At 46.9% G+C, this 15,155-nt stretch overlaps 1 protein-coding gene across 4 annotated transcripts in view; it reads right to left on the bottom strand.

The window, feature by feature from the left end:
• Positions 1-15,155, bottom strand: part of prickle2b (prickle homolog 2b) — a 68,961-nt gene that overhangs the window by 4,237 nt on the left and 49,569 nt on the right. For 2 of the 4 annotated variants that reach the window (XM_079747839.1, XM_079747841.1), the window contains exons 1-5: positions 12,072-12,494; positions 6,760-6,943; positions 2,439-2,552; positions 2,006-2,143; positions 643-846 (exon numbers count right to left, since the gene is read on the bottom strand). In XM_079747839.1, the coding sequence (XP_079603965.1) occupies positions 643-846; positions 2,006-2,143; positions 2,439-2,552; positions 6,760-6,891 (588 nt within the window). In that variant the 5' untranslated portion in view covers positions 6,892-6,943; positions 12,072-12,494. Of the gene's footprint in view, positions 1-642; positions 847-2,005; positions 2,144-2,438; positions 2,553-6,759; positions 6,944-12,071; positions 12,495-15,155 lie in introns of those variants that run through there. The other 2 variants (XM_079747842.1, XM_079747840.1) reach the window with 1 other exon arrangement.

The raw sequence follows: 15,155 nt of genomic DNA, 5'->3' as shown, positions 1-15,155 counted from the left end.
CTTTTCATTAGATAGCAACAGCCCTGCAGGTGTCTTGTGAAGTGGCCAGAACCCAGTGGATGGAAACATGGCGTCCTTAGTTCCTCTTTAGCAGGTGAATTGCACATTGAGTGAGTTGAATATGGAAAGCTGTAGAGTACTGGGAGCTGACCCCATTACAATTGGGTTCCAGTGTGTAACTTTAGCCTAGCCGCTGTCATTATGAATGCATAGCATAGAGTACACTGCATACACACAACCTCTTTATAATTATAGCACAGCATTGTTCAATACTTGATTCTGATTGGCCGGTAGAAGGCCATGGGTGTGCATTAATTTTCACCTCTGCCGCTGCCTGTTAACAGTTCCAAATCAATGCGCTAGAAGTCCAACCTTTGGGTAAAGTCAAATATCAACCAAATGTTTCCTTGACAACACAGAAACCAAATGTAATGTGCCACAGAAGAATACATTAAAGTTAAAGATTAAATAAATTCATCGCCGGCAAATCATTGTATGTAAGCTGAAAAAAACCTGACGCTCCTTTGGTCGCATCGCCGCCACGCAGTAACCACCGATAAACTACAGCAGGCAGTCCTGTCATTTCCCAATAACAAGACAGGGGGTCGGGGGGATGGGAGGGCTGGGCGGGGCGAGCGGTACCTCGTCGCAGGCGGTGCAGCGGGGCTTCAGCCTCTCGGCGTGGTGCCGTCCGCAGAAGATCTTCCCCTCCTGGTGGAAGTAGATGAGGTCCACCAGGAGCTCGCCACAGGCGCCGCACACGAAGCAGCCCGGGTGCCAGCACACGCCGTGGCCCGCCCGCGACGCAAACACCGCCATGTCGCCGCCGCTGATCTGACCCCCGCACTGAGAGGGGGGAGGGGGAGGAGAGGGGGGGAGGGAGAGGAGAGGGGGGAGAGGAGAGGGGGGAGGGAGAGGAGAGGGGGGAGGGAGAGGAGAGGACATAGAGAGCAGCGGTTATTGGAGAACGGAATTAGATATGTACTTTTATAGATAGATAGAGAGAGAGAGAGAGAGAGAGAGAGAGAGAGAGAGAGAGAGAGAGAGAGAGAGAGAGAGAGAGAGAGAGAGAGAGAGAGAGAGAGAGAGAGAGAGAGAGAGAGAGAGAGAGAGAGAGAGGGAGGGAGGGATGGATGGATGGATGGATAGATAGATAGATAGATAGATAGATAGATAGATAGATAGATAGATAGATAGATAGATAGATAGATAGATGGATGGGGGCCGTTTCGCTTCTACCTGAGCATATGATATACCTCATCAAAATGTGTGTGTCTTTACGTTTTTCGCAAAGGTATTGATCGCTATAAATGACAGTGGCGTCGCTCTTTAATGAAGTGAGAAAGTGGGAAGGAGATCAAGGTGGAGAGATAAACAAAAGGGGTTGAAACAAGAGGAGGAGGAAGAGAAGAGAAGGAGAGATTAACGAGCAACGAGAGAAGGTCGACGAGGAGGTGGCAGTGAAAGGTCAGCCAGGGGGGGGGGCCTCAGATTTACAGCGGTGGAAAAAAATGAAGACGGACGCGGTTGACTGTTATCTCGGCTGGCCTCACTCCCTTTCTGCTGGGAGGAGGAGGGAGGGCCGAGTGTAATCAATACACTCTCAACAACTCGCTCATATCCGTCCTGTATTCGAGTCTGTCTGGGTGTGTGTGTGTGTGGTCGTCTATTCCGAAGCAAACGAAAAACCTCTGACAACAACCTGTAAAGCCTGGGGAGGTTTGATGGAAGGCGGAGGTTTGTTGTTTCGCACAGCAACAAATGAGCTAAGTCAATGTGTGGCGAGTGGAGCCATCCATCAAACCACTGTCAAACTGGTTTGGTGAACCATTGGGAGACTGCTGTGTCATCACGTTTATGGCACTCTCATTTGTATTTCAGTCTACTTGCACACCAAGACACACAACAAGATACACACACATTGTTTTCATGTCGAGCCCGGTGAGGCAGATTGGGGAGGCGAATGTTAATACACCTGGTGTGTGAATATTCCTGACATATGTACCTGCTCACAGATGGCCCCCGTCATGGTAACGGGGAAGGGCCGGACGTTGCCGCGGCCCAGGTTCTCCCGTTTCCGTTGGTTACTGAAGAGCTTGAGTTCCCGCTTCTCCTCGTCGTCCAGGCTGTTGCAGTAGCGAACCTGCAGTTGTGAATAAATGCAGACCGCAACAACAACACTATGAATGGGAACAGGAAATATATTGCATTTTCGCAAAAAGAGCAGTATTTAGAGAAGAAGCACAAGTGGGGGATTTCAACACGCACACACTCGCACACACACACACACACACACACACACACACACGTACAAACAAACAATCCCCCCGGACAAATCTCCTCCAAGCTGTCTCTTATCTTTGCAGTGCCCTCGGGGCAGGAGGCGAGATGGAGAGCGCTGGAGGGAGATCGGGGGAGAGGGGGGATAAAACACTCACCTCGTTGTCATGGGGGGGCAGCTGCTGGAGCAGCTGTTTAATGCGGTACTTCTCCCCAGGACTGTTGACGTAGGGCACCTTGTCCTCAGGCAGGGAGCTGTAGTACTGGTGTACCTGGTGGCCAGAGCGGGGGGGACATGTGAATAACCCGTACTGCAGAGCCGAGGGATAAAACCACACAAACAGAAAGGCATAACGCGTGCATACATTCCCATGACTGCGTGACACACAGTGAAACACACACACATTCTCACAATTGTGTTGATTTATGACCCATCAACGGAAACTTAATGGTTTCTGCCCTCTTACTCCCAGCACTTTGACATGGGAATCTATTACTGAGGTGACACGTACACACACGCGCGCACACTCGTAAGCATTATGTGTGCGCACGACAGCGTCCCACGCACCCACTCGGAGAGCGAAGAAGGAGTGCAGATTGTGAGCCAGCGGGACAATTAATGTAAATGTTATCGCTCCAAATGACCGGGACATTCTTAACATTACAACACACGTCATGTTGGTGTTATTTATCGCACACAGTCAATCATTCTTACGGGGGGCCCGAGGTCAGGATTGAGAGCCCACCAGTCATATATGAATAGGGCCCCCCCCCCCCCACCTCAACCCACTCCTCCTCAGGCTCAAGAACCAATGGAACAGAAAGTAAACCTAAGGACAAAGGCCAAGGAGAGCCAGAGGAGACGTAAAAACAAGAGGACTTAAATATAGAGCAAGAGCGAAAACAAAGGAGAATGAGAAATATTAGGCAGCTGAGAGTCATCCACGGCACAGAGTGTTAAATATAACGCTGATGGGTTTTGTGAGACTCAAAATAAAAAGATTCCTGGCTGAGGGGTTGAAAAGAGAGAGAAGATCAATACCTGTTGAGTAGGGGAGCCTCTTAATGGCCTATATTTCCAAACCAACGGGTCTGCACACGGCAACCCATTATCTTTGTCCTTGGAACAGATACAGAGCCGGACTCTCCCACTCACCCACACACAGATTAACCTCAATCATAATGACGTGCACCAGCGCATATCGACCAAAAAATAAAAAGATAAACTGTACCATCACCTAAGCCCCTCTTCATTCCTGCTCTGTAATCATACTGATATTTCAGAGCCTGGTGTGTTTTCAAGCTTAACTGTCCCGCTGCAGTCGTCTGGCTTGGTTTCAGGGCCAAGTCAGGGAAGGGGGGGGAGGGGTGTTAAGCAGTGTGGAGAAAAACAAAAGTAACACTATAGCATTGACTTTGTCGTTAGGATGAATTTATAGCTGCCAGGAGTGGCAGGCAGGGGGCTCATGTTTTAAGTGTAACCCAAGTCCGTGCTAAAGCTTTGGTTGGCTTCTGGACTGTAGTGGCTGGACGGGGGAAGGATGGATGGAAATTGGGGTGATGGGGTTATGGTATTCAGTCCACCAGCACGGCCCAAGGCACTGAGGGGATCCACGTATTCTAAGAAAACCCGGCTGTGGTCAAGCCTGGATAAATCACCCAGATCCCATAGGTAAACAAGAAAGAAAAACACACACACACACGCACACACACCTACACACACAAACATTCACACACAGGCTTGCGTGTGCACACACCTCCACCACCCCCCCCCCACACACACACACACATACACACACACACACACACACACACACACACACACACGCACACAAACACACACACACACATACACACACACACACACACACATACACACACACACACACACACATACACACACACACACATACCACCAAATCCCAAATCTCAGGACTGGGTTCCAACATCAACAGGAGAAACGCTATAAGGGTCAAAGGCCTATGCCTAGGAGGAAAAGATCTCCCGGAAGATAGAGTCTCACACACACCAAACAGACAAAGTGAGAGGCAGCAGGAACACCTTGTGATAATAACCGTAATCAAAAGCAGACAGAACCAAAGGCCAGAGCTGAGTTATTCACTGTACAGAGAAGCATGTTTACCGCAGGCCAAAGCAAATTGTAGGGCTTCAAAAACCAGAGGGGGGGGGGAGATGAGTGGCAGTTGGTGATCGCTCTACAGGAACACACACACAGGGAGGAAGAGAAACCCAAGTGGGACGTTTGTTCCCTGAACAAGCTACTTGGAAAGAGATGATGAGAGATGGTGGTGAAAGCACGTCAGAGGCCCAAATCGATCCCAAGCTGACGTGAGATGAACCAGCAAATATTGAAAGATAATGTGAACTGTTCTTGGAGAGAACATAACAAGTGCTTTAGAGGGCCTACGTTTTGGAGAACACTGTACCCCTTCTCCGTTACTGCGTGACTTGACCAGATGATTAACTGGCAAAATATTATTATATACAATTCAAAGTTTTTTCATTTGGTTCATAGTGAGAAGATGGACAAAAGTAATGAAACAATGGACTCTGCTTATATGGGGGTCACTAATTGCTGAACACTTGCTTGATCACATGTTTGGCCTCCCCATGTCGTATCCTGGCAACATCCAAGACCAGAGGGGGGAGGTTTAGGATAGAATATTAACAGAAGCAGTGTCTCTCTCTCTCTCTCTCTCTCTCTCTCTCTCTCTCTCTCTCATAAGCCACATCTCTGCAATCTGTATCCTTTGGAAAGCAGGCGTCTAATCTTCCATAACATTTACATTGACTGGAATCTCATGAACATGGTTTTGCTATTAGCAATAATCCTGAAGTGTCACTTATATACACACCATGTACTCGCGTACACACCCATGGTTTAGGGAGGGGAGGGGGTGTTTATTCCTCATAATCCATCCATCGTGTTTTACAGAACACCCCCCCGTGGAGCAGGAATCAGCCCGGCCCACCCCGTTGTGATCCGACACCCCACATGGTTGAACGGAAGAATGTCCCCCCCCCCCCACTCTGGACATGGTGAATAGATACAGTGTGCCCTTATGATGGAGGGGGGGCCTGGAGCCACCAGATCCTCACGATAAGCTCAAGTTCTCTCATTCCCCGGTGGAACCTTTCAGTTGACAACGCGGGTCAACCAAAGACCGTCACAGGCATACTTCCACCGCTCAGCTGCCAGGAGTCAAAACACATTTTGTTCCACAGCTCGAGCTCGAAGTTTCGCCTTTAGAATATGAAACTACAAATGGCTTGAAACTCAGTGCACCACGAATTGATGATACTATGTTCCGATGCGGGCCATGGTGATTAAAATATAAAAATAGAGATATATGTTCTTGTGCTCTTGCTACATCACCGTTTCTCACAGATATCAAGTATTGTTGATTAGGTAGCCATTATGTAGTCATACCTGTGTAATGATTATTCCAAGGATAAGGCCCAGGTCTTTGTTCTAGCTCAGTGTGCTTTGTCTTCCCCGGGGTCAGTAAACACTGTTGCCATTTTAACATTTATCCCACAGAACAACTCCGGCTGGACGAGAAGCAAATTTACTCCATTGACCCCTGGGTGCGGGATGAGAAATGGCTTTGCACAGCGTTCGGGATGGATGACTCTTCCATATATTGACCAGTTGCACTTTAACAGCAGTAAGACCGGCCTTCAATCTATGAAGAGGATAAAACAAGCTTCTATAAAACGCTTTCATTGTTCCATAAAAAAAAACTGAGATACCTCCAGGTCATTGGGTCTTATAGATGTGTTTTCTTCTCTAAGTTTCCATACAGGGATTGCTCCACGCAGCCTGTAATGTGTTTTGGAATTTATCAGCTTTGGTACAGTCAATTAAAGTAGCTATAAACATGCTTTCTGCTGAAGGGGGATTATTCTAACCAGCACATGTAATCTTTGCTACATGCAACATCTTGAATACATGTTGAACACTGCTCGGATAAAAAGGGGTGTGTTTATATTTATATTGACATGGCTGGGAGTAATCTGGAACATATTAATCACAGCTATAAAAATGAATATTGCTAGTAATGGAAATAAGTGGTTCAGCTCAATATTTATAGCAGTACATTATAATGAAGCCAAGTAAAACCAGGCAATATGTCATTTTTAACAGCAGAATTAAATGGGAATCAGATCATAATCTGCAATAAAGACTTAAGTACATAAAGATGAACTGACGTATCATTCAAATTAAGTGGCTAGAAACTGTCAAATTGTCATGGACTAAGAGTTGAAGTAGGGAACCTGAAAGACCAGACCAGTATCTACCAGATCACCACCTGCGCTGGCTTGGGTTCCTGGTTATGTTTGACCAGGTGAGACGCTAGTTTCTACTAGTTAGCTACCTGCAATGGCTTGGGTTCCTGGTTATGTTTTACCAGGTGTGGGACCAGGCATGGGACCAGGTGAGAGGCTGTTATCTACCTGCTCTGGCTTGAGGCCGGGGGGTATCCAAGCGTACTCCTCCAGGGCGCAGCCGGAGTCGTCGTCTGAGGTGGAGTTCCTCTGGAAGTCGTACATGAGCTTGGTGACCGTCTTCTCCATCTCCACGGGCATGGCCGTCACTGCATGCTCCTCTCGGCGACACTTACAGTGCACACAGATCTTCCTGCCATTGAGAAAGGACGAGAGAGAGAGAGAGAGAGAGAGAGAGAGAGAGAGAGAGAGAGAGAGAGAGAATGGTGGTCAGGCATTGAATCAATTCAAAAGATTTCCACCCATCAAACCTTGTTGATTGAGAGCCCCAACTAAGCTGTGTTTAATAATTGAACACATATTTTTATATACAGGTCATTAATTATGAAACGGGTAAGGGTAAGGCATTTTGCTCACGAATGCCAACAGCAGGTAGCGTGTAAACATTCTAGCTGAAAACCAGTACCTTTCTACTGGGAGTCGTCCTGAACACCATAGCCACTACACTATCCCCCGTAATATAAAGCACCTCAGTTTGGAACCATAAACCAATGGTCTGAGGCAGACGGTAATGGTGTGATACGATGTGAAACATCAACTCCAGCGGTTCAGTGGTCGGGTTTAGATGTCAAGGTGTCCTGCTGTGTCCCTCGCAGCGATACACGAATGCCACAGATTTACTACAATGGCTTCTAGAAACACCTACACCAGGGGATGCTATGACAAACAGGCAGGGGGAGACCCCGATACACACACACACACCCTACGACAGTGATGGAACACATTACAGGGCTCAGCAACACACACACACACACACACACACACACACACACACACACACACACACACACACACACACACACACACACACCATTATCTCCCTTAGACTATCTCAAACTACTCTCTGTGTACACGGTTAGCTTGATACTAGCAGATGCTGGGCCAAGATAGTGTTTCATCAGACAGGCAGGAGGACGCGCCCATTTAGGCTATGAAATTTAAAGTATCCTAGTGCAAGATGAGGAAATACTGTCTGGAGTGTTAATCAAAAACTCACACCCCTATCATTGAAGACATATCCAGTGAGCAGTCAAGAAAACATTTGAGATTTGGATAAGGTCAATACAGGTTGGGGAATATATATTTTGGGTGTAATGGATAGATTGGCTAGTTCAAATTTTATTTCCCCCACAAAGATATCAAAGAGTATTTCTTAAAATAGCACCACAATCTTGACACAATATGAGTTTTTGATAACAGCACTATAAATACAACACCCATCTAAACTCGATGCAGTCACGGGGTGTGTGCGGCCAGTAAGACATCAGATTAGACATTCCACTGCGTCCTTGACAGCACTAAGCTCCGACACTGACCAGGAAATGCCCGGCGGCTAGCGGGTCACGTCCCACTAACCCACACTGGCCCCGCAGGCCGCCCCAGCAGGCAGACAATCCCATTACCGACCCCAGACAGACGCCGGCCTGCCCCACCCATTTTCTGACCTTGCCTTACCATCAAGAAAAAATGGAGGGAGCTTAGCAACAAACGCAGGACATCCGACAGATAGAACTGAAAGGACTTTCAGCCAAGGTTTTCTATGAACAAAACAAAGAAAGCTGTGTACTCCTTACATACAGATTCCTTTTCTGAACCTGACGGGTAATGTTTGATGAAAGAATAAGGGTCTTTGCGTGTTTGATAACAACATGTAGTTAGTGTCTTTGACTGTTTGATGACACAATGTAGTTTTAGGCTTAGCCCTGATGGATTTTGATGATTGAATAAACGTGGGAAAGCGCTTAAAACGCTTTGGTGACTCAGTGACTGCAACAGCCCTGTAGCATGTTGTCACAGGTCAAACAAAGCATGACCCTACACTTATTCAGAACAATATAAACATACATACAGTATGGGCGGTTATCCATCAGCCCTTGAGGATTGTCTCTCGTCAGCCTTAAGCCACGATACATATTACGCCACTTATGGATTCAGTCATCAAAACAACAGGCCTCTGCAACTTCCAGAGCCCCTATAGGCAGATACTTTCTACTGCAAGCCACATACTTGGCCAGATGTCTGTGTGAAAAACCACAACACATGAAAGTGGTCAGATATCACTCTGATGAATATTGATGGGAAAGGTGGGTATCATCTTCCTGTGATGAAGTCACCCAGCGTCTGAACGGGTCAGCAGCAGCTTGTCCCAGCGGGGTGATGAATAGCCTGGAGGCAGCACATCCCCCCCGATCCTTTTATGACATTGCCGTGCCCTCCTCTCCATCATTACTAATGCATGGGCGAACACCTGGGAGCGCAAGAAAGACAATAACCCATCCTCACAAACACACGCTCATAACCACCGCCACCGGTGGATAGAGCACCGCGTTGCCTTTCCCTTTCAACGCCAGCCTCTCTGACACATGGCTGCAAACGTGCTACACCGCTGGGTTGGCTCCCGATGAGGGCTGACAGAAAGCCGACGGTGATTCACGACGCCGGTCGGAAGTGGCACCAATGAACAGGAAGACGGTAGAGAATGGGCATGTTTCGCACACATCTCCCACTCTTCTGACATGGTGCCAGGTGCTGGGCTGCGCTGGATTCTGCCTTGGGTTGAGGACGCACGCCTGGTGATAGAGGTATATAAATAACCCAGGCGGGCGGCAAACAGGACCCCGAAGGAACAGGAAAAAGGATTTCAGAATGCACAACTGCAGTGCTCGGTGAGACCGGGGCCCTGGCACTGCTGGCTGACGGGTCGTATGTTTAGACGCTGGTGCATCGTCCTTCATTCCCCTTCATATCCTTCCACCTTTCATAAAGTGAATGGCTTCAAAACGGCTGATAACCACCGCCCTACCCCCCTCCTCCTCAATATCCTCCCTATCCTCCTATTTCTCAGCGCGGGGTTTACTGAATTCCCGTGTCTTAAGACCACCCTGGGCCCGGCTCTACTGTTGAAACGCGACCCCACAGAGGCTCTTGTCATCTGTGATTTCAATTAGGACGGATAAGAGTGCTCCGGTAATATAAGTTAAGTACATCACTTCAGCGAAGCCCCTGTAAGCACAGGGGCACGGTTAAGAAAGGAAAGTGGAATAGACCACTTCCTCCTTTGGACGTTATTAGCCTTTTCCTGTCCAGGGAGCTGGGGGATTTCATTTGTTGAGAGGTAAGTGTGAGTTTGTGTGTGTGTGTGTGTGTGTGTGTGTGTGTGTGTGTGTGTGTGTGTGTGTGTGTGTAGGGGGGCAGGGATAGGGTGGTCTTAATAATTAACTAGGTACTGGTGGTGTCATCAGTCACACTAACATTGGTTTGTTAAGTAAACACTGTGGAAACTTAAAACTTTTACTTGCAGACCTGACTCATAGATTGCCTTCTGAATGATCCGTGACCAAACAGGGCTCAAACTAAATACCATGATGCTGAAATGATGAGGATAACACAAGACCATACATTTTTGGACATTTTGTATTTCGGTAATCCTTTTCTTATGTCATTGGAAGGTTAATTGACTGTTCTTACCACATATGTGTCTAACCATTGGGAGATACTCAAACCACTTTACAATTCAAGCATCCATTTTCAACCAAACATTCATTCACACACTGTCTGACGAAGCTGGCCACAGTACATGGTAACAAACATCAGCCACGTTTAGGCCTCTTGCTCAGGGGCAAGAGTAGCCAAGAATGGAACCAGTGAGTCTGTGACTGCATGCAGCTCTATTCAACCTCTTCTATAAACACATTTCCCCCCCCCAGTCCTCTTCTTTGGTGTAAGTCTGTCCTTTGTTGTGTTGAGAGAGTGCATCACAGTCGCTCATGAACGGCTCTTAAACAACCGTGCTCGCTTTTCCTTTCCATGGCATCATTCACTATGGTGGGATTAGGATGCCTTGTCTAAATGGTTGCGCAGAGGAAATAAGCGCTGGGGTAGAGACAGACTGAGGCACAGAGAGAGAGACAGAGAGAGGGACAGAGAGACAGAGAAAGATACAGAGACAGAGACAAGGACGAAGAGAGAGAGAAAGAGAGACAGAGAGAGACAGAGAGAGGGAGCGCAAAACAGAGCGAGAGAGAGACAACCAAACAGCTGGGTGCGCACGGCAGCCAAGTCCCCTCTTGTCTTTTCTTCCCCTGCCTCTCTTTTGTTTTCTCTGGACTGACGGGGGAAAATGGGAGGGCAGACTCCGGCTTTCTCTTTAACTTTTTGTCTTACTTTTTTGTGGGGCGGAGGAAAAACACATGGTTTTAAAATGCTGGTTGAGAATGTTGCCATTTTGGTTTCAGCATCAAGTCCCCAAACTGAGGGAGTGAGCTTCCATTCTGGATACATAATGTACGATACATGGGTTCCCACCATCTAACGCCTACTCTAGTCTTAGATAGCATGCCACTGGGGAGTTCAGAGTGAGTTACTATAGATAATTGCAGTGGTCTGCAACAATCCAATCTGTAATGCTATACTAGTAAAAGCCAGTTCACAGACATCAGGCCCACAGACATATACACACACACTGAACCCTTTTTTAAATTCTCCCCACACACATTCATCTTCTGCTTGTGTGAATGATATCTGCTTGTGGCTGAGTGTGTGAGAGAGTAAATAGGTACCGAGAAAGAGACAAAGTGAGTGGACTTTATATCATAACGACAATGTTTTTTCAGTCATCTGCAGAATCTAAAGGCCTCCACCGGGAAAAGGTGACGTTATTAAGCTACTGATGACGTGTTTGGGTTGGCAACTTGGCCAAAAGCTTCCTCAACACCCTCTCAGGACTGGGGGAAGTATGGCATGTCTAGAATAGCTACAAAGCATTCTGTGAGACTCCAAATGTTGTCACCAAGGCGCGCTACCATAGGCCCATCCGCTGCTATATACAGTAACTGTGGGCAACGGCTAAAGTTAGAATTCGCTGTAGATATCGTCATATGTAAATCCAAGGTGACCTATGGACAACAACCACATAAAGTAGTCAAACAAATAAATTGTGGGTCACTTCAAAGGAATATCAGCAATATGTATGGTTGTAATACCTATTTTATTAGTAAATACTACGAAAAATAAGGATCTCTTAATTGCAATTAGAGGGGAGAATTTTTGTTAAAAACGACTGAGCACAAGCTTATAAAATAATACATTTACGCAGACACCTCTCTGTGTCACTGTGTGCGTGCGTTGGTGCGCTTTTGTGTGCTTGTTCCGGGGGAGGGTTAAAATGAACACTGTAGATATATTGACCATTTAGACTTCTTCTTTCTCTTGCAAGTTTATTTAAATTGAAACGGTAGAGGGATCCGTGCGCATCTCCTTACCTTTTACAGACTATAGAGGAGGAAAGTCATAGCTCCGATCTCGACGTGGGTACTTTTAAAACGTAGTATCTTCCTCATTGCATACTTTTGTCACACAGTTCCAGTCGCATTAACCCAAAAATCATTCACGCCGGACAGTTCTCTGGTGACTGTGGCCAAAGCGCAAATTCGCCCCGCTCACAAAATGCCCGTTCCGCTCCAACAGCCGAGCTCTGCAAACAAATTCTCCAGTCGCTGTTTCTTGGTGGTGCGGTGTGTGAACCAAGCGACCAGTGTAAGCTGTAAACATAAAATCCCCTCACTTTAAGTCCCAGATCCAATGCGAGCAGGAAATCCAGACTGTGGCATCCAAATAAAAAACATAGCTATCTCCTTCAGCGATGCAGGGTAGTAGGCTATTTAAAAAAAGAAAAGTTCAGTGAAATCTGCTAGAAAGGAACGAGACGCTCCGCTCCGCTCACTTGCAACTGCCCGAATGAATACCGTCACTAAGCTCTTTCCCTTTTGCTCCAACCAAGCGCTCCCCTCCCCTCCCCTCCCCTCCCCTCTCTCCTCTCCCCTCTCTCCCTTTACTTCAACCCTCCCCTCATGCTAATGATGCCGTTTGATCTCACCAAGTTAACGTGCTAACACTGGTACAATTAGAAGCATGAATGACTTGTGTTTTGAGATCATTTGCATCTACAAAAAACAAAACATCCCCAAATCAACTGGCCCGGGGCAATCGGCGAGGAAGACTGGGGGAGAACGGGGGGTAGACGAGGGGGAGCCACAGGGGCTGTCCTGAGGGACAGAGGTGAAGCCCTGTAAACAAAATGGTGCTGTTTAACATAAGAAGCGGACATTAGCAGGATAAAGGAGGAGTAACGCCTGCTGACCCAATGAAAGTATTTTCAATAGATGTGCAAAGTAGAATTAATTGGATTATACAAACTATTTTGTAATGACAAGGTCGTTTGGTATAGCTCATGGGCCCAAATAATTATTAATCAGATTAACGACTAACGGCTTTAACCATGCCAAGATAATTTCTTTCACTTTGATGTAAGCTTCAGCATAAATTGGGTTATTATCAGGTAATAATATGTCATTATATCCAAAAAAGGTTGAAATTCAAAAAAACGGTATTGAACACAACAAGAAGGGACTTCAATGTTGAAGGATTAGAATATGCGTTCATATTACAGCTGACTGAACAGTCGGCTGTTCAAACAAAACCATTCAGATACAAAGTCAATTTAAATCAGTTTTAGTAATTTCCCCCATATATTCAATGAAACTACCAATCTATATAGGCAGCATGTTGAAATTTCATGTGTGGAATACTTAATAATATTAACATTATCTAAGCCTTCTTAGATCTGCATTCATGAGACATCCTCTGTGATAGGGCGGTTCAACAATGTGCTACTGCTGCTCGTTTGCTAATTACCTTTGGGGAACTATCATTGGTCAAAGGATGCCCAAAGTCAAAATATTGATCACTTAAGTGTTGATTAAATGTTTTTTTGCTAATATGCCCCACGGTCGTCTGTTTGTTAGAATGAAATTGGGATTTAAGTAGGATGACTGCAGTCTCTCTCTTGATCTCCTTACAGGAGCGGTCTCTCCCGATTCCCTCGAGTCACCCTGAAGTTCTGAATACTGTGTGAGTTTAGTTCTGTGTGTGTGTGTGTGTGTGTGTGTGTGTGTGTGTGTGTGTGTGTGTGTGTGTGTGTGTACTGTGTGTGGGTGCGTAAATGGGTGTAGGTTTGTGTGTGTGGTGTGTATTGTGTGTGTGCGTGTGTGTGTGTGTGTGTGTGTGTGTGTGTGTGTGTGTGTGTGTGTGTGTGTGTGTGTGGGTGTGTGTGTACTGTGTGTGGGAGCGTAAATGGGGGTAGGTTTGTGTGTGTGGTGTGTATTGTGTGTGTGTGTGTGTGTGTGCGTGTGTGTGTGGGTGTGTGTGTGTGTGTGGGTGTGTGTGTGTGTGTGTGTGTGTGTGTGTGTGTGTGTGTGTTAGACAACAGCCCTTTCTGGCCTGAGGAGCGCTCTCACACGTGTCCGGGTGACTTGCACTACACTGAGGCATTTACACACCAGAGTGTATAATTACCTTCAACAATACCCCAGACTATCAATTACTGCTCAGGCTGTATACTTAGGGCCTACCTGCAAGGCTTTCTAACCAGAACCTCTAAGTGACAAGCGCCCAACGTTTAGCCGTAACTACAGGACGTGGTCCACTTGTTTTGGGGTACGGCCAATGCCCCCCCCCCCCCCTCCCCCCCCCCCTTCCCCCCCAAAAGCCCTATCCCCCAATGAACTGGTCCCAGGCTTGCTGTGGCGCTTCCATTTGGAAAGTCAGGGCACAGCCAGAACATAAACAGAGGCCATGTTGGGGGACATACCACAGATAGCATTGGACAGAACCCTCGGCATGCACCGCCAGCTTCTGCAGGGTAATTTTAGCCAAGTGAGCCAAACTGGGTTACTCCCTTCCCAAGCATGTAAGAGCATATTGGGCCTTTTTGTCCATCAAGGCACCGGGAATGAGGGATGTTCTGCATATGTGATTCACAGCCTCCCATGTCTAATCTGAAATAAATTGCAGCGCTTGGGAATGATATTATCACGCAAAGAAGAAACTGATTCATAATCTCAGAGATAGTCCAATAAAAACCACTCTGTTAAATCAATCGCGTGGGTTTAGTAAGGTGTATCCCACATGTCTCTGTGTAACCCTGTAATGTTCTGTTTTCTAAGCTGTATTTTCAAGAACTATCTCTCAATCTCTCTCTCCTGCATGTGGCAAATGCTGATGACTATCACTCTAGAGTCAACACACAGGGCAGCTGGGACTCCCCACAACAGCTGAGATCCAACACAGACTCGCTGGGGGAGAGAGAGGAAGAGAGCAGGAGAAGGAGGGAAAGAGCGAGAGAGAGAAAGAAAGAGAGAAAGAGCAAGAGAGAGAGAGAGAGAGAGAGCAAGCACTTTTTCCCCCTTCTTGCCCCTAACAGGCAGCATGGAGAATAGGGGAACTACCCCCATTCTGTCTGACTGAGATAAAGCAGCCAAGGACAAGGCTGATCAAACTAGTGTTGG

Source organism: Pollachius pollachius, assembly GCF_949987615.1.
Source record: "Pollachius pollachius genome assembly, chromosome: 12".
In the NCBI taxonomy this organism is placed as follows: Eukaryota; Metazoa; Chordata; class Actinopteri; order Gadiformes; family Gadidae; genus Pollachius; species Pollachius pollachius.
Note: the sequence above shows the minus strand (reverse complement) of the source record. Positions and strands in the feature narration are given on the sequence as shown.